The sequence below is a fragment of the Patiria miniata genome, unplaced genomic scaffold (genome assembly GCF_015706575.1).
Source record: "Patiria miniata isolate m_02_andy unplaced genomic scaffold, ASM1570657v1 HiC_scaffold_27, whole genome shotgun sequence".
NCBI lineage: Eukaryota > Metazoa > Echinodermata > Asteroidea > Valvatida > Asterinidae > Patiria > Patiria miniata.
Window position 1 is genome coordinate 6,137,353 of NW_024037066.1, and position 16,366 is coordinate 6,153,718.

A 16,366-nucleotide genomic window follows, 5' to 3' on the forward strand; every position below is an offset into this window, starting at 1 on the left:
CGTGTACCACTCACATCCGAGTACTGTGACCCTTGAGAACGAGTACAGGTACCTTTAGTGCAAGTACATGGACCTCCGAGTACGAGTACTTCGTGGATTACTCAAGTGCAAACGATTAAAATCTCAAGTAATGAGTGGAAACTGAAACCATCCATTCAGCAACATGGATGTTATGGACGACTTTTGAGCCAGACTTCTTGAAAGCAAATTCTGCTACACTGTAAAGAACAAATGAGATTTTTTTTCATTCAAAACTAAAGTACTCGATTCCCCCCCCCCCCAAGTCCCTATATTCAAGTACAAGTACTTTGATGACGTAGTACAATATTGAAAAGTCGAGTCCAGCACTTTGCTTCTCGAGTACATTGTACCGTGAATTCGAGCTTGAGTATTTTGAAGTGCGAGTGTGAGTATTCTCAAAAGTACTCGAGTTGTACTCAAGTACAAGTACTACAACACTAGAATCTTTCCAGCGAAGTTATCAATTATCAGGAAAGATGTTCAGAATCCTGAACACCAAATCCAATAGGATTTAATCTTGACTGCGACGTATCCCAGATATGTAATGAGATTATTTATGTGTTAACATGTATCTGTGAACTAATTTTGAAATACCGCCAAGCTGGTGGTCGTATGTGATGTAGACAGTATTTGTAATATAAAAATAATAAACTACACGTTTGAATAACAATGTAAAAAATGTACACAAATGTTGAATAAATACTTATGTTTCTGTATAGAGTCGAATATGTGTGTGTGCAGTGATTGTTTGCCTCTAAATTTGTTCAGACTCTCGACATAATTTAAACAAAAGTGCTATCACGTGAGGGATGCTTTTGCAGACTTTTTTTTATTAAGAAAACATACCAAACAAAATGGTGTTATACTTCCATGAATTTAAAACAGGTGTTTGTACAGTCAGGGTGTATTCCAAGGTACAGTCGTTTAAAAATCATTTACTAGATGAAAACCAAAAGTGATCCAAATATTCTATTTAAAATCCACTGAAATTTTCTATATAACAAAGGAAATTGGGGAACCATTATAGATTTTAAGGTCAGTATCTCCCCCCCCCCCCAAAAACCCCCACCCCAACAACCTATCATAAGAACTATTAATAAGATGAATTTGCATCGGGATGATGTAAATAATTAGGTTTTTGCCCTTCACCGACGTATAAACACTATATACTCGGTGTGTTACCTCCCGAGTGAAAGTTGGGCAAAATCACTCGGGTGGGACTCGAACCCACGACCTCCTGCTTACATGTACATCAGATTCGAACCAGCAAACCTATCCCGCAAGCTTGGTGGTCGAGTGGTAAGACATCTGCACTAGAAAGCAGGAGGTCGTGGGTTCTCATCCCAGTGATTTTTTCTAACTTTCACTCGGGAGGTAACACACTGAGTATACAGTGTTTATACGTCAGTGAAGGGCAAAACCTAATATCGATTTGTATAATAAGAAATTAACTTCTGTCTGGTTCATGAAAAATGTTTGTCTTTTAACGTACCAATTTAATCTGATGCTTAAAAATGAAATTACATTGTCTTTCAGGTGCCGAAAAATGTTGAGAAAAACAAAATTCAAAGTAGACCTTAAACTTTGTTGGTGATATTCTAAAAACCTCATTTTTTTGGCCCTATGGAAATCTGAAGAATTACTAGTTGGCCTGATCATGCTCTGTAGGTTTCTGGTTATATCGTCTGGCATACTTTCAGACAGATCTTACTCAAAATCCTGGAAAAACAAGGCAGTCCCAAATCTTAACTAACACTTTGTTACTGAGAAGCAGCCGAACACGGCTCACAATGGTTTACCCTACTCAGATGCCCACAGCTTGAAGGTTCGGTCAAAGGATGCCGTGGCAATGTACTGCTGATTGTTGGAGATATCCACGGCCATGATCTTACTGTCATGGCCTGCTAATGTGATCAGGGGGGACCAGCCGGGGTGGGCCCAGACCTGTTAGGGGGACCAGAGACAAAAATTACTCAGAAAAGAAACTTCCAGTGGTAGAAGTTTGACCCTTACCTTGTAGAAAGAATGACAATTACTCGTACAATGTTCCCGATGAGTTAATTTGTCGGGGAGTCAGTCAGTCAGTGACTTGGGGAGTCAGTCGGGGAGTGACTCAGTCGGGGGAGGGAGCCAGTCAGTCAGTCGGGGAGTGCAGGAGTCGGGGAGTCAGTGAGTCAGTCAGTGACATGGGGAGTCGGTCATTCTGACTCTGGGAGTCAGTCAATCATGACTCAGTTAGTGACTCATTTTAGGGACTCAGTCATGACTCAGTCAGTGACTCATTTTAGTGACTCAGTCATGACTCAGTCAGTGACTCATTTTAGTGACTCAGTCATGACTCAGTTAGTGACTCATTTTAGGGACTCAGTCATGACTCAGTCAGTGACTCATTTTAGGGACTCAGTCATGACTCAGTTAGTGACTCATTTTAGGAACTCAGTCATGACTCAGTTAGTGACTCATTTTAGGGACTAAGTCAAGACTTAGTCAGTGACTCATTTTAGTGACTCAGTCATGACTCAGTCAGTCGGTCGGTCAGTCAGTGACTTAGTCAGTGACTCATTTCAGAGGACAAGCAGCTGGCAAAAACTGCCAAGTATAGACCATGTCACTCAGTCAGGCAACCGACAGGCAACTAAAACATTTCAGCATCTTTTGCATGTTGTTTTGCCCACATTAAACAGTTTATGTCAATACTTTTAAAGCTATAGTCCATCATTTGCGGCCATCCAAAAAGTAAGTGGCGTAATTATTGTTGAAAAACATACTTGGTTGAAAGATAGTAAGGGGACTAAACTCCCTGTGAAATTATTCTTTCTGGCAAGCTGTCATTTTGAAGTAATCAACGAAAGAAGGCTTTAAGACGCACCGTAGGAAAATTTAAATTAGTAGTTTGTTTTGTTATTCGGCGAAGCGCGCACAAGCATTGGCACGACGCACACGCGGTTGCTATAATTCGTCGGATCAGTGCGCGACATCGCGTATAGCTGCAATCGGCTCAGTGAGAACGCGTCTCGGACGCTGAATTCAAAACATGGTTCAGCAACTTTTCATTTGAAATTGAGATCATAGAATGCTGTTTTTCTCGGAATATACAGCTGAAGCTGAGCTGAAACTTCATCAGGTTAGTTGTTCAGTATCCTTCATTAGATTTTGAACACTTTTGTTGCTTCAAACGAACAAAATGCACAAATTACAAATGATGGACTATATCTTTAAACCACTCCAATTTCAAGAGATGCACGTGCAGTGCAGGAGAGAACAGTTTGATGAAAGTTGGCATCACGTGACCATAACATCCAATTTTGTAAACAAATGCGGCATGGTCTACTGATTAAGGGTCACTTGTTGGGTATTACTAAATCTCAGTAGAATAACAAATGGGTTGTAAGTTTCGCAAAGTAGGAAGACTATGAAACAAAAACAAGGAGAGTTGCAGTTTCATTTACCTTTGCTGTGTTGTCATATGAGCAGCTGATTAGGTAGTCCCCTGAAGATCCTGTGTGGGAACAGGAAGAAAATTATTAGAAACCTTCCATAATCCTTCAAAATCTATCTCTGTTCACTTTCTGTACATTCTGACTTTCACTGAACATCAAATCCTACATGAGGTAATGGTGTCTTGGTTCTACCTTCCTCAATCCTGCAAAAACCTACAAAACCCTACAAAAGGATTTTTTAGATCTGGGAGGGTTAAGGAAATAAAAAAAAAAGAAATGTTTGGGAAAATAGGGAGATTTCTATCTTCCTCAATCCAACAACATCCTCCAAAACCTACAAGTGGATTTTGAAGGATTTGGGAGGGGTAAACAAAATATAATACAAAATGTTGGAAAAGGGAAATTCCTGCCTTTCTCCATAATACAAAATCCTGTATGAGTGGATTTTGAAGGATTTGGAGGGTTAAGGGTCAAGGAAATAGAGTAAGAACTTTTGGATAAAGAAGAGAACACCAAAAAGTTGATGGCATACCCTGAAATTTGACTCCCGAGACTATGTTGTTGTGGGCTGGTATTGTGTAGACACACTTGCGCTGCCTCAAATCCCACATCTTGACTGAGTGGTCTTCGCTTGCCGTTGCTAGGTGGTAACTATGGTAATACCAAAAAATTCAAAATGTACAGCCAAAAGACAAAATGCCAATATAAAATAAAATACCCGTTGGGTATTCTTCTAAATGAGGTAAAATTGAATGGTCAATATCATTGAGGTGGTACCACGCTTATACTGATGTCGTACACATTCTTAATTTTAGACAAAAGTCGTAATCTAATTGGCCAATCAGCACTGCTTGACAGGTGGGAAGGGCACACTGCATGCTGAGAATGGGATCAGGATTGTTTTTAGTAGTATGGTAGGTGGTAATCTTACCCGTTTGGGGAGAAGTTGACATCCAGGACAGACTTGAGGTGGCCCTCCAGAAACATGATGCATCGGCCAGTTCTCAGGTCCCAGACCCGCCCAAACGCATCCATACCACTGTGTAACAAAATCCAAACAATCACATTCATAGAAATATTAACTTCATTTATGTTTTTAACAGGGACAAAAAACTGGATAAGCTGAAATAAAACATAGAAAATCAGCCAGTTGGAGACAAAATGATTTAAAAAATAGATATATCTCCTCAGAATGGTATCCTCTAGTGATAGACAAAAGATACAATTGTCAGATTAATTTTTAAATTTCTGTCAAGAAAATAATTCTAATACAGCCACCCCGAAAAACACACCAATGTAAAAAAGAAAATTAGGTTGGATAAGAAATGAGTGCAGTGCAGATGTTAAAAAATTTACCTCTAGAAAAACAATTACCAAACCCCCCCCCCCAAAAAAAACCCCTTGTGTTCCTTCAAGTTTTATGCATTCTGAAAAGATGTTAGGGGAGACTTTTTCTCCATCATTTCAAGATCTCACACAAAAACACTGCATGAGAGTCTTACAGAGGCCAAGTTCGCGCAAGGACTATAGTTGACCAATGGTTAACTAACGTTTGCCCAAACTCTGTCTAGTCGACAATGGTTGACTACGCTAGTCGACTATTTGGAACCAGCCTACTGGGGTTGGTTGCTTCGCTGGTAACCAATAACCACGCGAATTCATAACGCTAGCAGAGAGCCAGGATCCAGAAGTTTTGCGATGACATTTTGACCAGCGTTTGACGAGAGACGTTCGCACGTTGCTATTAGTGCGCAGGCGTAAGGTACGTCACAAATCAACCACTAGTCGACTAATGGTCCTTGCCCAAACTTGGCCAGACATAGAGCCAGACATAGTGACATACCCCGTGGCACACAGTGAGCCATCACCCTGGAAGGCAATGGAGTACACCGCCCTGCTGTGCCCTTCTTGGTGGAGAATCTCCTCTTGTGCTTCCAGATCCCAAAGACGCCAAGACATGTCAAAACTTTAAGAAAAAATAAGACAGGCAAGGCATATTTATCAACACAATGCAAGAGTTTCAAGGTGTAACACAGACACTGTATAGGACCAGTTAAAGGTATAGTCCATCATTTGTAATTTGTGCATTTTGTTCGTTTGAACAAAAGTGCTCAAAATCTAAAGAAGGGTGCTGAACAACTAACCTGATGAAGTTTCAGCTCAGCTTTAGCTGTACATTTCGAGAAAAACAACATTCTAGGATCCCGATTTAAAGTCAAAAGTTGCTGAATCATGTTTTGAATTGGGCCTGAATTCAGCGTCTGAGACACATTCTCACTAGCCGATTGCAGCTACGCGATGTCGCGCACCGATCCGATGAATTATAGCAACCACGCACGCATGTGCTTCGTGTCAACGCTTGCGCGCACTTCGCCAAATAAAAAAAAATGAACTACTAACGGAAATTTCCAACGGTGCTTCTTAAGACGCACCGTTGGAAAGGCTTTCTTTCGTTGATTTCTTCAAAATGACAGCTTGCCAGAAAGAATCATTTCACAGGGAGTTTAGTCCCCTTACTATCTTTCAACCACATATGTTTTTCAACAATAATTACACCAATTACTTTTTGGATAGCTGCAAATGATGGACTCTGGCTTTAATGGCTCTGGGTGACGAGAGCCAGTATTTGAAGGGAACAGTGCATACGAGCCCATTGCGTGTGTTTGACAGAGAACAAACAACCCATTTTCATCAAAAACCAAAGGCATCTGTGCGCAAGAAAGCGCCGAGTGTAGGCAGCAATGGAACACAAGTAATCTTAATCCCAATATTTCACTGTTGGGGTTTACGATTGACCTATCGCCGTTTGCGAGTTAGCCACACCCCTAAGACAACCCTATGGAATTTTGTACGTGAAGATTTGTTTGTCTCAGATTTTGCGCGTTCCGCGTCCATTTGTATATCGTGTAATTGGACAACTAGCTGCGTTGACAGAATTCTGCCCGCGATAGGTTAATTAAAGGCCTTGAGTCCATTTACATCATATGTAATGTCACAACCACTTCAAAGCGCCAACTACAAAAAAAAAGTGAATCAGCAATAGGCGCACTTTACAGTCAGAGATAAATGTAGGTTTGGTTGGGATTTTACTTACACAGATGCACAATTTCCTCAATGGACGTTCTTACTGATGTGCGTTTATTCATCCGCTACAGAATCAATTTGATTCGGTATTAAACCAAACAAACCGTAGCAGATCTCTCAACACTTACCAGGTTTAAGATTTGAGGCTTTGCATGGTGGAGTATCAATATCGTTTCGGTTTGCGGTAACACCATGTGGTAATAACTACTGCTTAGAAGATACTTAGTTCTGAAAAGAACTTGTCCTGCTTATTATCAACTTTCGCTAAGTAGTTTTTGTTCTGATAACAGTCCTGGAGCAGGCTAGATGACTAGAGCAGGCTAGTCAAAACGTTGAGACCAAAGACAAGTTCTTTTAGAACTTACAGCAGGACTGTTCTTATCAGAACAAAAACTACTTAGCGAAAGTTGATAATAAGCAGGACAAGTTCTTTTCAGAACTAAATATCTTCTAAGCAGTAGTTATTACCACATGGTGTTACCGCAAACCGAAACGATACTTACCAGGTTGTTCCCAGAAACCTCCCTGACGGATGATAAGCCAGACGTGCTACTCTTGAAGCGTGACCCTCAATGTTTGCAACTGGCTCATCACTATCAAGAAAAGACCCCCAAAATACATAACAAAATGGGTGCACGTTGAAAAATGGCATTCTTTTTGTTAACAGAGATAAGCCTGTTATATTTATTTATGTGAAACCTGTTTTAAACAAGCGTTCCAGAGTTGCGTGGGACCAAACTGGTAACGACCAACTCAGGTCGGCCCAAATAAAGTTTGCCCAAGCCAGGAGAACTTTATGAACTAATTTTCCATTGACTAGGTTCTGACGTTGTTCTTTCAATCTGCCAACAGAGTCGTACCCAACTATTTCAGGCAAACGTTTTGAATTGATTTTCCATGGATTGCAGTCAATCCTGTAATAAACCATTTCAAACACTGAACTTTTCATGTAATTGATTCAAATCTATGGAATGATTTGGTTTAGTGCCGCCTTGGAATGCCAGTATGAAAAAGTGTGAAATAGTATACAAATATTGAGTGGCTCAGCGTGGAATGGGAGGAATATTATCACAAGGTAAAATCTGGACTTTTCCATTTCACGAGGCGAAGCCGAGTGAACTGGAAATGTCCAATTTTACCAAGCGATAATATTTCTCCCATTTCACAATTTAAAGCCACTCAATATTTGTTTTATATAACTGACATATAGATCCTTGTCATTTGATATATTTGAACTTTTATTTCAATACAAAACTGGAGGAAAATGTATTTCTCTCTTCCAAACCACCCCTTCACGAAAATGTTTGAACCCAACGCTGTAGCGCTGGCTCTTTGGAACAATACGCGCTACGCGCAATGCTGAACACGCACACCAGCATGCATTTGCACACAAATACTGCATCAACTCATGATCCTAACTGTTCAATAGTATTTCCCATTCCCCATGGGCGGATAGTACTTTTTGAGCCGCGGCGTGAATGGGAGCAATAATGAATGTCACGTGATGTGAGTTCTACCAATCAAATGACAAGGATCTGAATGTCGGTTATATAATAAAGATTATACAACGCCTGAATAAATCCCGGTCATCTTATTGGTGGGTTGTTGATCACATGTCATTGAATTATTCGTCCCAACACATGGCCCAGCCACGCGGCAAATATAGAAGTTCAATTCCATGGTAAATAGAAGTTCCACTGCCAGTCACACTATTACCACTCAGATGACAAGGATATATTCTGGCACTGTATTTATACAAATAATGAATGTTTCACTTTCGTGCAATGGAAGGAGTAATTTCATTCGGTGACAGATGGAATGTTCCATTCTGTGAGGAGAAGCCGAGTGGAATGGAACATTCCATCAGATGGAATGTTCCATTCTGTGAGGAGAAGCGGAGTGGAATGGAACATCCCATCTGTCCTTTGTGCAATACCTCTGTAGATTCCAGAGCTTGACACTGCCATCAGCAGCACAGGATGCCATACAGCAAGCAGCGTCATCTAAGGATAACGTGGCTTGCGGATGGAACACTACGGCACCGACATTGTGGTTGTGCCCTGTAATATGAAACCAAATAAAGTATTAAAGGTATAGTCCATCATTTGTAATTTGTGCATTTTGTTCGTTTGAAGCAACAAAAGTGCTCGAAATCTAAAGAAGGGTACTGAACAACTAACCTGACGAAGTTTCAGCTTAGCTTCAGCTGTATATTCCGAGAAAAACAACATTCTAGGATCTCGATTTCAAATCAAAAGTTTTTGAATCATGTTTTGAATTGGGCCTGAATTCAGCGTCTGATACACGTTCTCACCGAGCCAATTGCAGCTACGCGATGTCGCGCACTGATCCGACGAATTATAGCAACCGCGCATGCGTGTGCGTCGTGCCAATGCTTGGGTGTTCGCCGAATAATGAAACGAAATACTAATTTGAGTTTCCTACGGTGCTTCTTAAGAAGCACCGTTGGAAAGGCTTTCTTTTGTTGATTTCTTCAAAACGACAGCTTGCCAGAAAGAACTATTTGAAAGGGAGTTTAGTCCCCTTACTATCTTTCAACCAAGAATGTTTTTCTACAATAATTACGCCAGTTACTTTTCAGTTAGCTGCAAATGATGGGGTAAGGGGTTTAAGGGGCGAGTCTGGTTGGTGTGCTAGTGCTTCTGCTGCCTTCAACCCAAGCCAGATGGGCTCAAGCCCTGCACAGGCTGACACGTGGATTGGGTATTCGTCCCTGTCTGATTCCGTGGAGTTTGTCTCGACATCTGTTTAAGATTTTTATGGCGCAAGCACTAAGCATGCGTAAGTTGCGCACTGTTTCATAAGATCAGCTGCAGACATAAAGTGCTTTATTGCTTGTCGGTGACCACTCACCTCTGAGAGTTCTGATTTCTTTCAGCTCTGGGACAGACCACAACTTGATGAGTCCACTCCTGCAGTAAAAAAGGCAAACTTTTGATGAAACAGTTAAGGTAAATTTGCAAAACTGTTATGCTGTTAAAGGACACAAATACATTTTGGTATTGCCTGCTGGATTAACCAGACTTCTGTTTCTGTGTTCAAAATTCAATACATGCAACATTACGCAAAATTGTTTTTTTGTTTGGTTGATGATCAAGTCAAGGTAAGCTTTGCATACTCACCACGATGAAGTGGCTAGGAGTTTAGAGTTGGGACTGAACTGACAGTAAGAAATAGGACGCGTATCCCCAATCTGGCTTGCTATTGCTGTAAGCGACTGTAACACAAATTGGAACACAAAATATCAGTAAGAAGCGAATAACAAATATTATTGTTTATAAGGCTTGTTCAAGGGAAACGAATACGATGACTATCTTCAAATTTGAGCAGCTTCTTTTAAATTTGTTGCTTATAGTTCTGTTGTGTGTCTGTATCATTCCTGTTAGGTAAGAAAGTTACGAACGAGTGTTGAATGTGCATGCACACTACTATCTACTTCATGTACCTATTAGTAACCAGTATTTCATACATGGGTTTTACCATGAAGCTGGGGAATGTTTTCTGACTTGTAGATCAAGTACAAGAGGTTTGCTCAGAGTAACCAAAATAATGTTTGCTTTGACCCCTTTGGTTGTTTAAGAGGGTTCTGAGCATTGGAATGCTATTTGGGCATGATGCTTTAAAATAAAACAGGTATAACGATATAAGGCCCCCCAAAAAGTCTCCGGTTTCTGGTATGGAGCTTGCCCCAAAAGTGGTGCGGCGACGCGGCTTTTTGGTATTTTTTACCGTTTTTTTTTCTTCATATGTCGGCTGATGCCTGCAAATGGTGCCTGACTTAACTTAGTGCAAATATATGGGAGTCCAGAGAGGCCACATAAAGCTTATACTTGATCGTAACCCCATCTAAAAAGATGCTAAAGTTGTGGAGCAGCAGGATTCCAGTCAAACCAGTGAGTTTGGCGGTTTTGAGACATCATCTTTCATTAAAAAAAAAACTATTTCATTTTGCCAACGCACATGGCTATGGCAACGCGCGCGCATACCAGAAACCGGAGTCTTTTTTTTTGGCCTAACATGGTCACCACCCCAGTTTTACCATAGTTGATTAGTATTTGAAAGCTTTATGCACATTTTCCCCCAAATGAATAGCTGAGACTGTAACAGACCGTTCCAAACTTGAACTTTGGAAATTTAAATAAAAGTCTTAGTGCTATTCCAAGAAATCTGCTACTTGATGCCAAGTCCTACAAATACATCCCAACCTCCAGATGGATTTTAACTCTCCCAGGATCCGATATAGTTAAAGTTAAGATATTCCTCTTACCCTAATATGCCGGTGTAGTTCCTGGGTCTTAGCATTCCTCTTGGATTCTGGGACGTTCTTCGCCAGCTTGGCTTCTTGTATTCTCTTCTCTGCCCTAAATCATTCGACAAAATTCAGGGTTTGAAATATGTTGCTTAAATGTCAGACTCAAAAAAAAGGAGAAAGCACAATTAAAAGCAACACACAGTTGCTTTTAGAAATTAAAAGTTTGAAAATATTTCATGAATTTAAAGAATTTAGTTGCTATGTGCTAGTTACTTTTTGTTAATTCATTGTGTATGAAATAAATTTTACTAAAATTTGTCAATAAAAATTGTACTTAACCCATAAGCAAGAGTAAAAAATGTGCAATATTAAAATTATCATGAACCTTGGTAAGGAGTATTCCGCAATCCATAGTCTGGCCCTCTTGAGGCTGTCCGGTCCCTCGTGGTACCATGTGGTCTGCTCTTCCTGTAAGAAAACAGAGAATGTTGTACTGTACATATTAAAGGGAATGTACATGTACATCATTGGTTTTTGCTGTAATTTTCAGAAATGAACTATTTGAGGGGTTAGCATAATAGAGCAAATATTGTTACACTGACATGTTTGAAGTTTTGTGTTCGAAAAAAGCTGGAAACACCAAGAAATACAAAAATGTTCAAGTAGTCTGGTTCCCTGACTCCACTAAAGATGAAATGGATCAATTTATAGATGCCTGAAAATTGTAAGGTAAGGGAACCAGTCTAGCTGGCCTGCACCCGTTCCTGAACATGTAACCAACAGCAAACAAAACTTGGACTGAAAAAAAATGGTAAATTTGGAGCAGTATTTGAAAAATAGTTCGGTTTTTCCAACGGTGGTCGGCTGACCACTGTTGGAAATGTATACAAAAATACCACTTTTCTTGAAAATGACTTTACACCAGGTGTCATAAGTTTACAGGATGCTTTAGACTGTCATTTACCAACATCCTAGTAGGTATTTCGTAAAAAAATTGGTAGTTTTGTTTTTCGATGTTTGCAAATGTTGTATATTCCCTTTAACAAATACAGGAAAGTGGAGTTTTCTCTACAATTTAAATATCACCAATAAAGTGGAGAAAGGCCAAGAATTGGCATCCGATTCGATACTTTGTTTTACATACTCGTGGCAAATATGTGATGCAATCAAGCTAAATGAGTCATTTGTTGACCCTGGTTAATTTTTTTTTTACAGATTTGAAAAGAGCACAATCTCAGCATCACTGCTGTGAAAACCGCATGCATGTACCATCTTTAGTTCAAACATTATGGTAGTCGGAACACCAAGAGATGTGATGAAGTGATGTGATGAAGTGGCCCTACTTTGGCCTTAATCTCTAAATGAAAGTTCCCGACAAATGACTCATTTAGCTTAATCGCATCTCTTATGTGAAATGCCACCAAACCAAGCACTAGTTGCATTTTTTTCGGGTAATTTTTTAACATATTCATGGAACAACATTCAGACACATATGTAGGCATCCATATGAGGTTGCCCAATATTGCTTCCTCATTACTAACCCTCACCTCCTTGAGTGATTTATTAGGAACCTTCTCCAATCTTGCAAAATCCAACACCATATGGTAAACTCAACACCCAAACTGATTATGGTGGTATGCCTGACCCCATGTAAAGCATAATTAGTTTACTAGAGCAGTACTCACTCCAACAGATTCCAACAAAACACACAGTTGGATTTTGAAGGGTTGGGGTGGGTAGGGTTAATATAGAGTGCTTTAGCTTCTGCCGAATCAATGAGTTGATTTTATCAGCCCTGAAACCTTGTGGAGTGGCAGTTCAAATAATTCAGTTTGCAGAGCACTGCTCTGGTTACTCATTTTCATTCTATGCACTGTAAATGTCATTGGAGTGCCGTGGCTTTGTGGTCTGGAGCATTGATTTTGTAGTCTGCGGGTAATTCTGCAGGTTGTGGGTTTGAGTCCAGCCTGGGGTTATGGTGCGTGTGCTCTTGGGTAAGGCACTTTGTCACTCATTGCTTCTCCCACCGAGGAGAGAATGGGTACCTGTGAGGGCAGTGATTGGTTATCATGATTGATTTTGGCTGCTTTGCGCCGAACTGGCAGCATCGAGCTGTATACTCCCTAGGGAGCTGAGATTGTCTTTGGAATGTTTCATTGCCCAATGTTTAGGAATAATAACATTGCAAAGCGCTTTGATCTCAGTTAACAGCCCAATATAAGTACCCGTTATTATAATAATTATTTCATTTTAAAGTCTGGTTCTCTCACCTCTTTTTTCTTCTTCTCTCGTTCTAGTTCTTCGTCCTGCTGTCGAATTAACTCGTCGTCCCCTATCATTGCCAGCAACTGACGTAAACGCTCCCTCCTGTCTGCCTTATCCTCCCCAAATATACCTGATGTCAAAAAAAATTAAGATTTTCAGTAAATCAATTAGTATGATAAACGGTAATCGAACTTCCTTGAGATTAAGCTTACTGTCACCCCCCCCCCCACCACCAAATACAGAAGTAGAAGTAGTAAGTATATAAATATGGCTTTGCTTCTTAGAACATAAAGCAAACATTATCATGAAGATTCCACTAAACAATTTGTCCTTTACCTTAATACTGGGTTACACAGCCATGTTCCGACACACCTGTGTTTTGACTGCTCCCTTACCCTCACCCTAAACAGGAGTAACACAATCTTATGTGCGAGTTGTCGGACCATAGGGGTGTCGGAACATAGAGCAGTCACCCTCACACTGTATCGCAAATATTTCCTCAGCATTCAGAACTACAAAGGGGTTTTTCGTTAAAAAAAGGCCTATGACTTTGTCAATTTGTAGTACCGGTATTTGTGGTGCTGCTTAGCAAGATAGCAAGCTGTGAACTAATCAATAGTTATATTTAGCTGGTACTTGTTTTTGAAGCAAAACTTTCTTGACGCTAAGCAAGTTAGTGTGCTTTACATCTCCATCCAATTGAAGATTTCATCTTTCATCACATGGGACAGGGGATATAAACATGTACTTTTTATCTTTCAACTCACATATTGGCTCTCCTCTCTGCCTGAGCTGAGCCTTGACTTGGGCGTCATCGGTGGATACAGTGATTTGTCGAAGCTGGAAATCAAGAGAGCAAAACCAACAAAATCAAACAAATTCCATCTTATAAAATCAAACAGGCGTATCACTTTGAAGTGATAAACTTAAACCAACCGTTTACAAATATCTCATTAACCACAAACAATCATGGGCTCACTAGTTGTATGTTTCGTTATGGTACACAGGCATGCAACTTGGAAGAAACAAAAAACAAGGAAACTCCAAGACTTTGTACAGTGTTTTTCAATTTTGAATGGCATTCATGAGAAGTAAAAAACGAGGAAATCAGCGGATCCAAGGAAAAGTTGCATGCCTGTTGGGTAAAAGTGAAAACGATGCGGAATTATTCTATCGCTTCAGAGGGGAAAACATTAAATATCAAAATCCTGTAGTCTGATTTAGCTTACCTTTTTTCTCCTTTCGAATTCAGCGAGAAGCTCAAGTCGCTGTTCGCTTACATGCTCTTCGAGGTCAAACGTCTCCCCTAACAAAAAAAATCAAACATAGCTATTTAAGAAAAAAAGTAATGCAAAAAACGTCAGATGAAGAAAAATATGACGATGGCCGGCCATTTGGTTCTGTCATCAAAACTTTTGTACTAGTAGTTTTGGGCTTTGCAAACTGAAATATAGACACAAATTCCCACCTTCACCATGTAATGATCTGTAAAGGAACACAATGGACACTACAGCAAGCCACAAATTCTTAATATTTCATATGAGCATTGTTCTCAATGTCAGGAGAATGAGGCTATATGTTTTAGCAAATTTGTACTGCTAGATTTTTACGATAGTTCGAGCTTTACCTGATGCAATGCTGATGTTGCCAGACTCAATTCCAGCCTGAATGGCCCCCTTGCTCTCCTCCTCTCTTAGCCTCGCCTCAAGAGTTCCATAATGAATTTTGGACCTCTTGGCCACGGGCACATCTTCGTCGTCAGACATATTTGATGCGATGACCTACTGACAATAGGGGTAAAGAAAATATGTATGACCAGAGGATAAGAGGTCTGTATCCAGCAACCACTTATTGGCCCCAAGCACAACAATTTTCACCTCACAATTTTCATTTTCTGTAAAATCATGGGGATAAGGGAACCATTTGCTGCCTTTGTATTATTGTATGACTTTTCTGCCGAAGCATTAAGCCAATGATCAAGTTGGTATATGCTCTTGGAGCTGTAAATAGCCGTCATTTATATCCTCACTGGTAGCTTCTAAAGCTGCACGATGTCTCGGACGATTTGCTCAAAGGTGTCGAGCTTTGCCAAGTAAAGCCAAAGCTTACACTAGATCAGTCAGTGTACTTGGCAGGCTGAGCTCAGACCAAGTCAGCGGTTTCCGGCATGCCCTACAAATAGAGGCAGCAGCAATCAGTCCCTGCTGCTTGCACTTTATTTGCAGAATTCGACAGTGGCAGTTGGGTTTGCCAACGCTTCTCTGGCCAATCAAATCAAACTCCAGTTATTTGCTTGCTCACTCATGTTGTCAAAATGATCTGTTCTGCTTCCAGCAGCCCCTTAAATATTCTCCCAACACAACACACTTGTTTCAAGTCATGTAGGCCTCTGCTATGTTCTCAGTCATCAACTACAATAAAAATGGCATCCTAGCAGTATTCGCGACAGCCCTCGTCAATAAACGGTAAATTTCACTTTTCATACAGATCATTCATGACATAAGTTAACATATTTACCACCACCTTAAACCTAAACCTTCAGTTGTACCTCCGGTGGCATAGTTTTGTGACCATTTTGCAGGTGAAATCTGGTGTTTTTTATTGGGTTTGTTTCGAAAAATATTTGATTGTGTTGCGTGATGCCGGCCATGCAGCTTGGACCCTACTATCGCCAGACCATGTTGCATTGTTAAGAAAGGTGATAGGCCTAAGCTATACTGTCAATTGCAAGTTACTCAGACTACTTTCACACTAAGTTGACTAACCTCCCCTGTCCCCCCTATCCCCCCCCCCCCCCCTAAAATAAATTATTGCAAAGTGGTGGCCGGATACAGAACAGTTTCCCCAATAGGTCATACATAGGCCGTCTAGTAATTATGTACAGCCTACAGTCAGTCACAGTACATACAGCCTTACAGGGCTACATTTCTTTGCATAATTTGTATGATAGTTTGATACCAGTCTAGCGCCCTCTATCTAGCGGCCGCATTTTAAGGTCCCACGTTAACGTTACGATATAGCGTCCAAAATCGTAGGTAACTTTAAAGTTAAGGAATGCACCTTCCCAATTATACACCCACCTTTTAGTTTACGTCAGTTCTCAAACAACATACCTTGCACTTCGAGGAAAATTCAAGCAAAACGTGTGAAAACCTTAGCTGACCTAGTAACGTTTTATTAGAATTTAGTCTTTGTGGAGCGCGCCATGTTTTTTTATTTGCCTTGTTCAAACAAGATCTTTTAAAATGACGCAGCGGTAAGCTGTATTTTCAATATGAAGGGC

At 40.4% G+C, this 16,366-nt stretch overlaps 1 protein-coding gene across 3 annotated transcripts; it reads right to left on the bottom strand.

Annotated features, from left to right (window-relative positions):
• Positions 1-1,666: 1,666 nt before the first annotated feature.
• On the bottom strand, positions 1,667-16,319 carry LOC119734235 (U4/U6 small nuclear ribonucleoprotein Prp4-like). Of its 3 annotated transcripts, none has more exons than XM_038207610.1 (16): positions 16,197-16,319; positions 14,711-14,864; positions 14,313-14,389; positions 13,851-13,923; positions 13,089-13,213; positions 11,204-11,286; positions 10,834-10,927; positions 9,689-9,783; positions 9,420-9,478; positions 8,482-8,605; positions 7,049-7,138; positions 5,305-5,427; positions 4,393-4,500; positions 3,994-4,112; positions 3,471-3,520; positions 1,667-1,965 (listed from the first exon to the last, which is right to left on the bottom strand). In XM_038207610.1, exons 2-16 carry the CDS (start codon positions 14,847-14,849, stop codon positions 1,822-1,824), a joined length of 1,503 nt encoding a protein of 500 aa, XP_038063538.1. In that variant the 5' UTR covers positions 14,850-14,864; positions 16,197-16,319; the 3' UTR covers positions 1,667-1,821. The 3 variants fall into 3 exon arrangements, with proteins under 3 accessions (XP_038063538.1, XP_038063536.1, XP_038063537.1); XM_038207608.1 differs by having other exon boundaries at positions 16,164-16,319; XM_038207609.1 differs by having other exon boundaries at positions 14,711-14,867; positions 16,164-16,319.
• Positions 16,320-16,366: the final 47 nt, after the last annotated feature.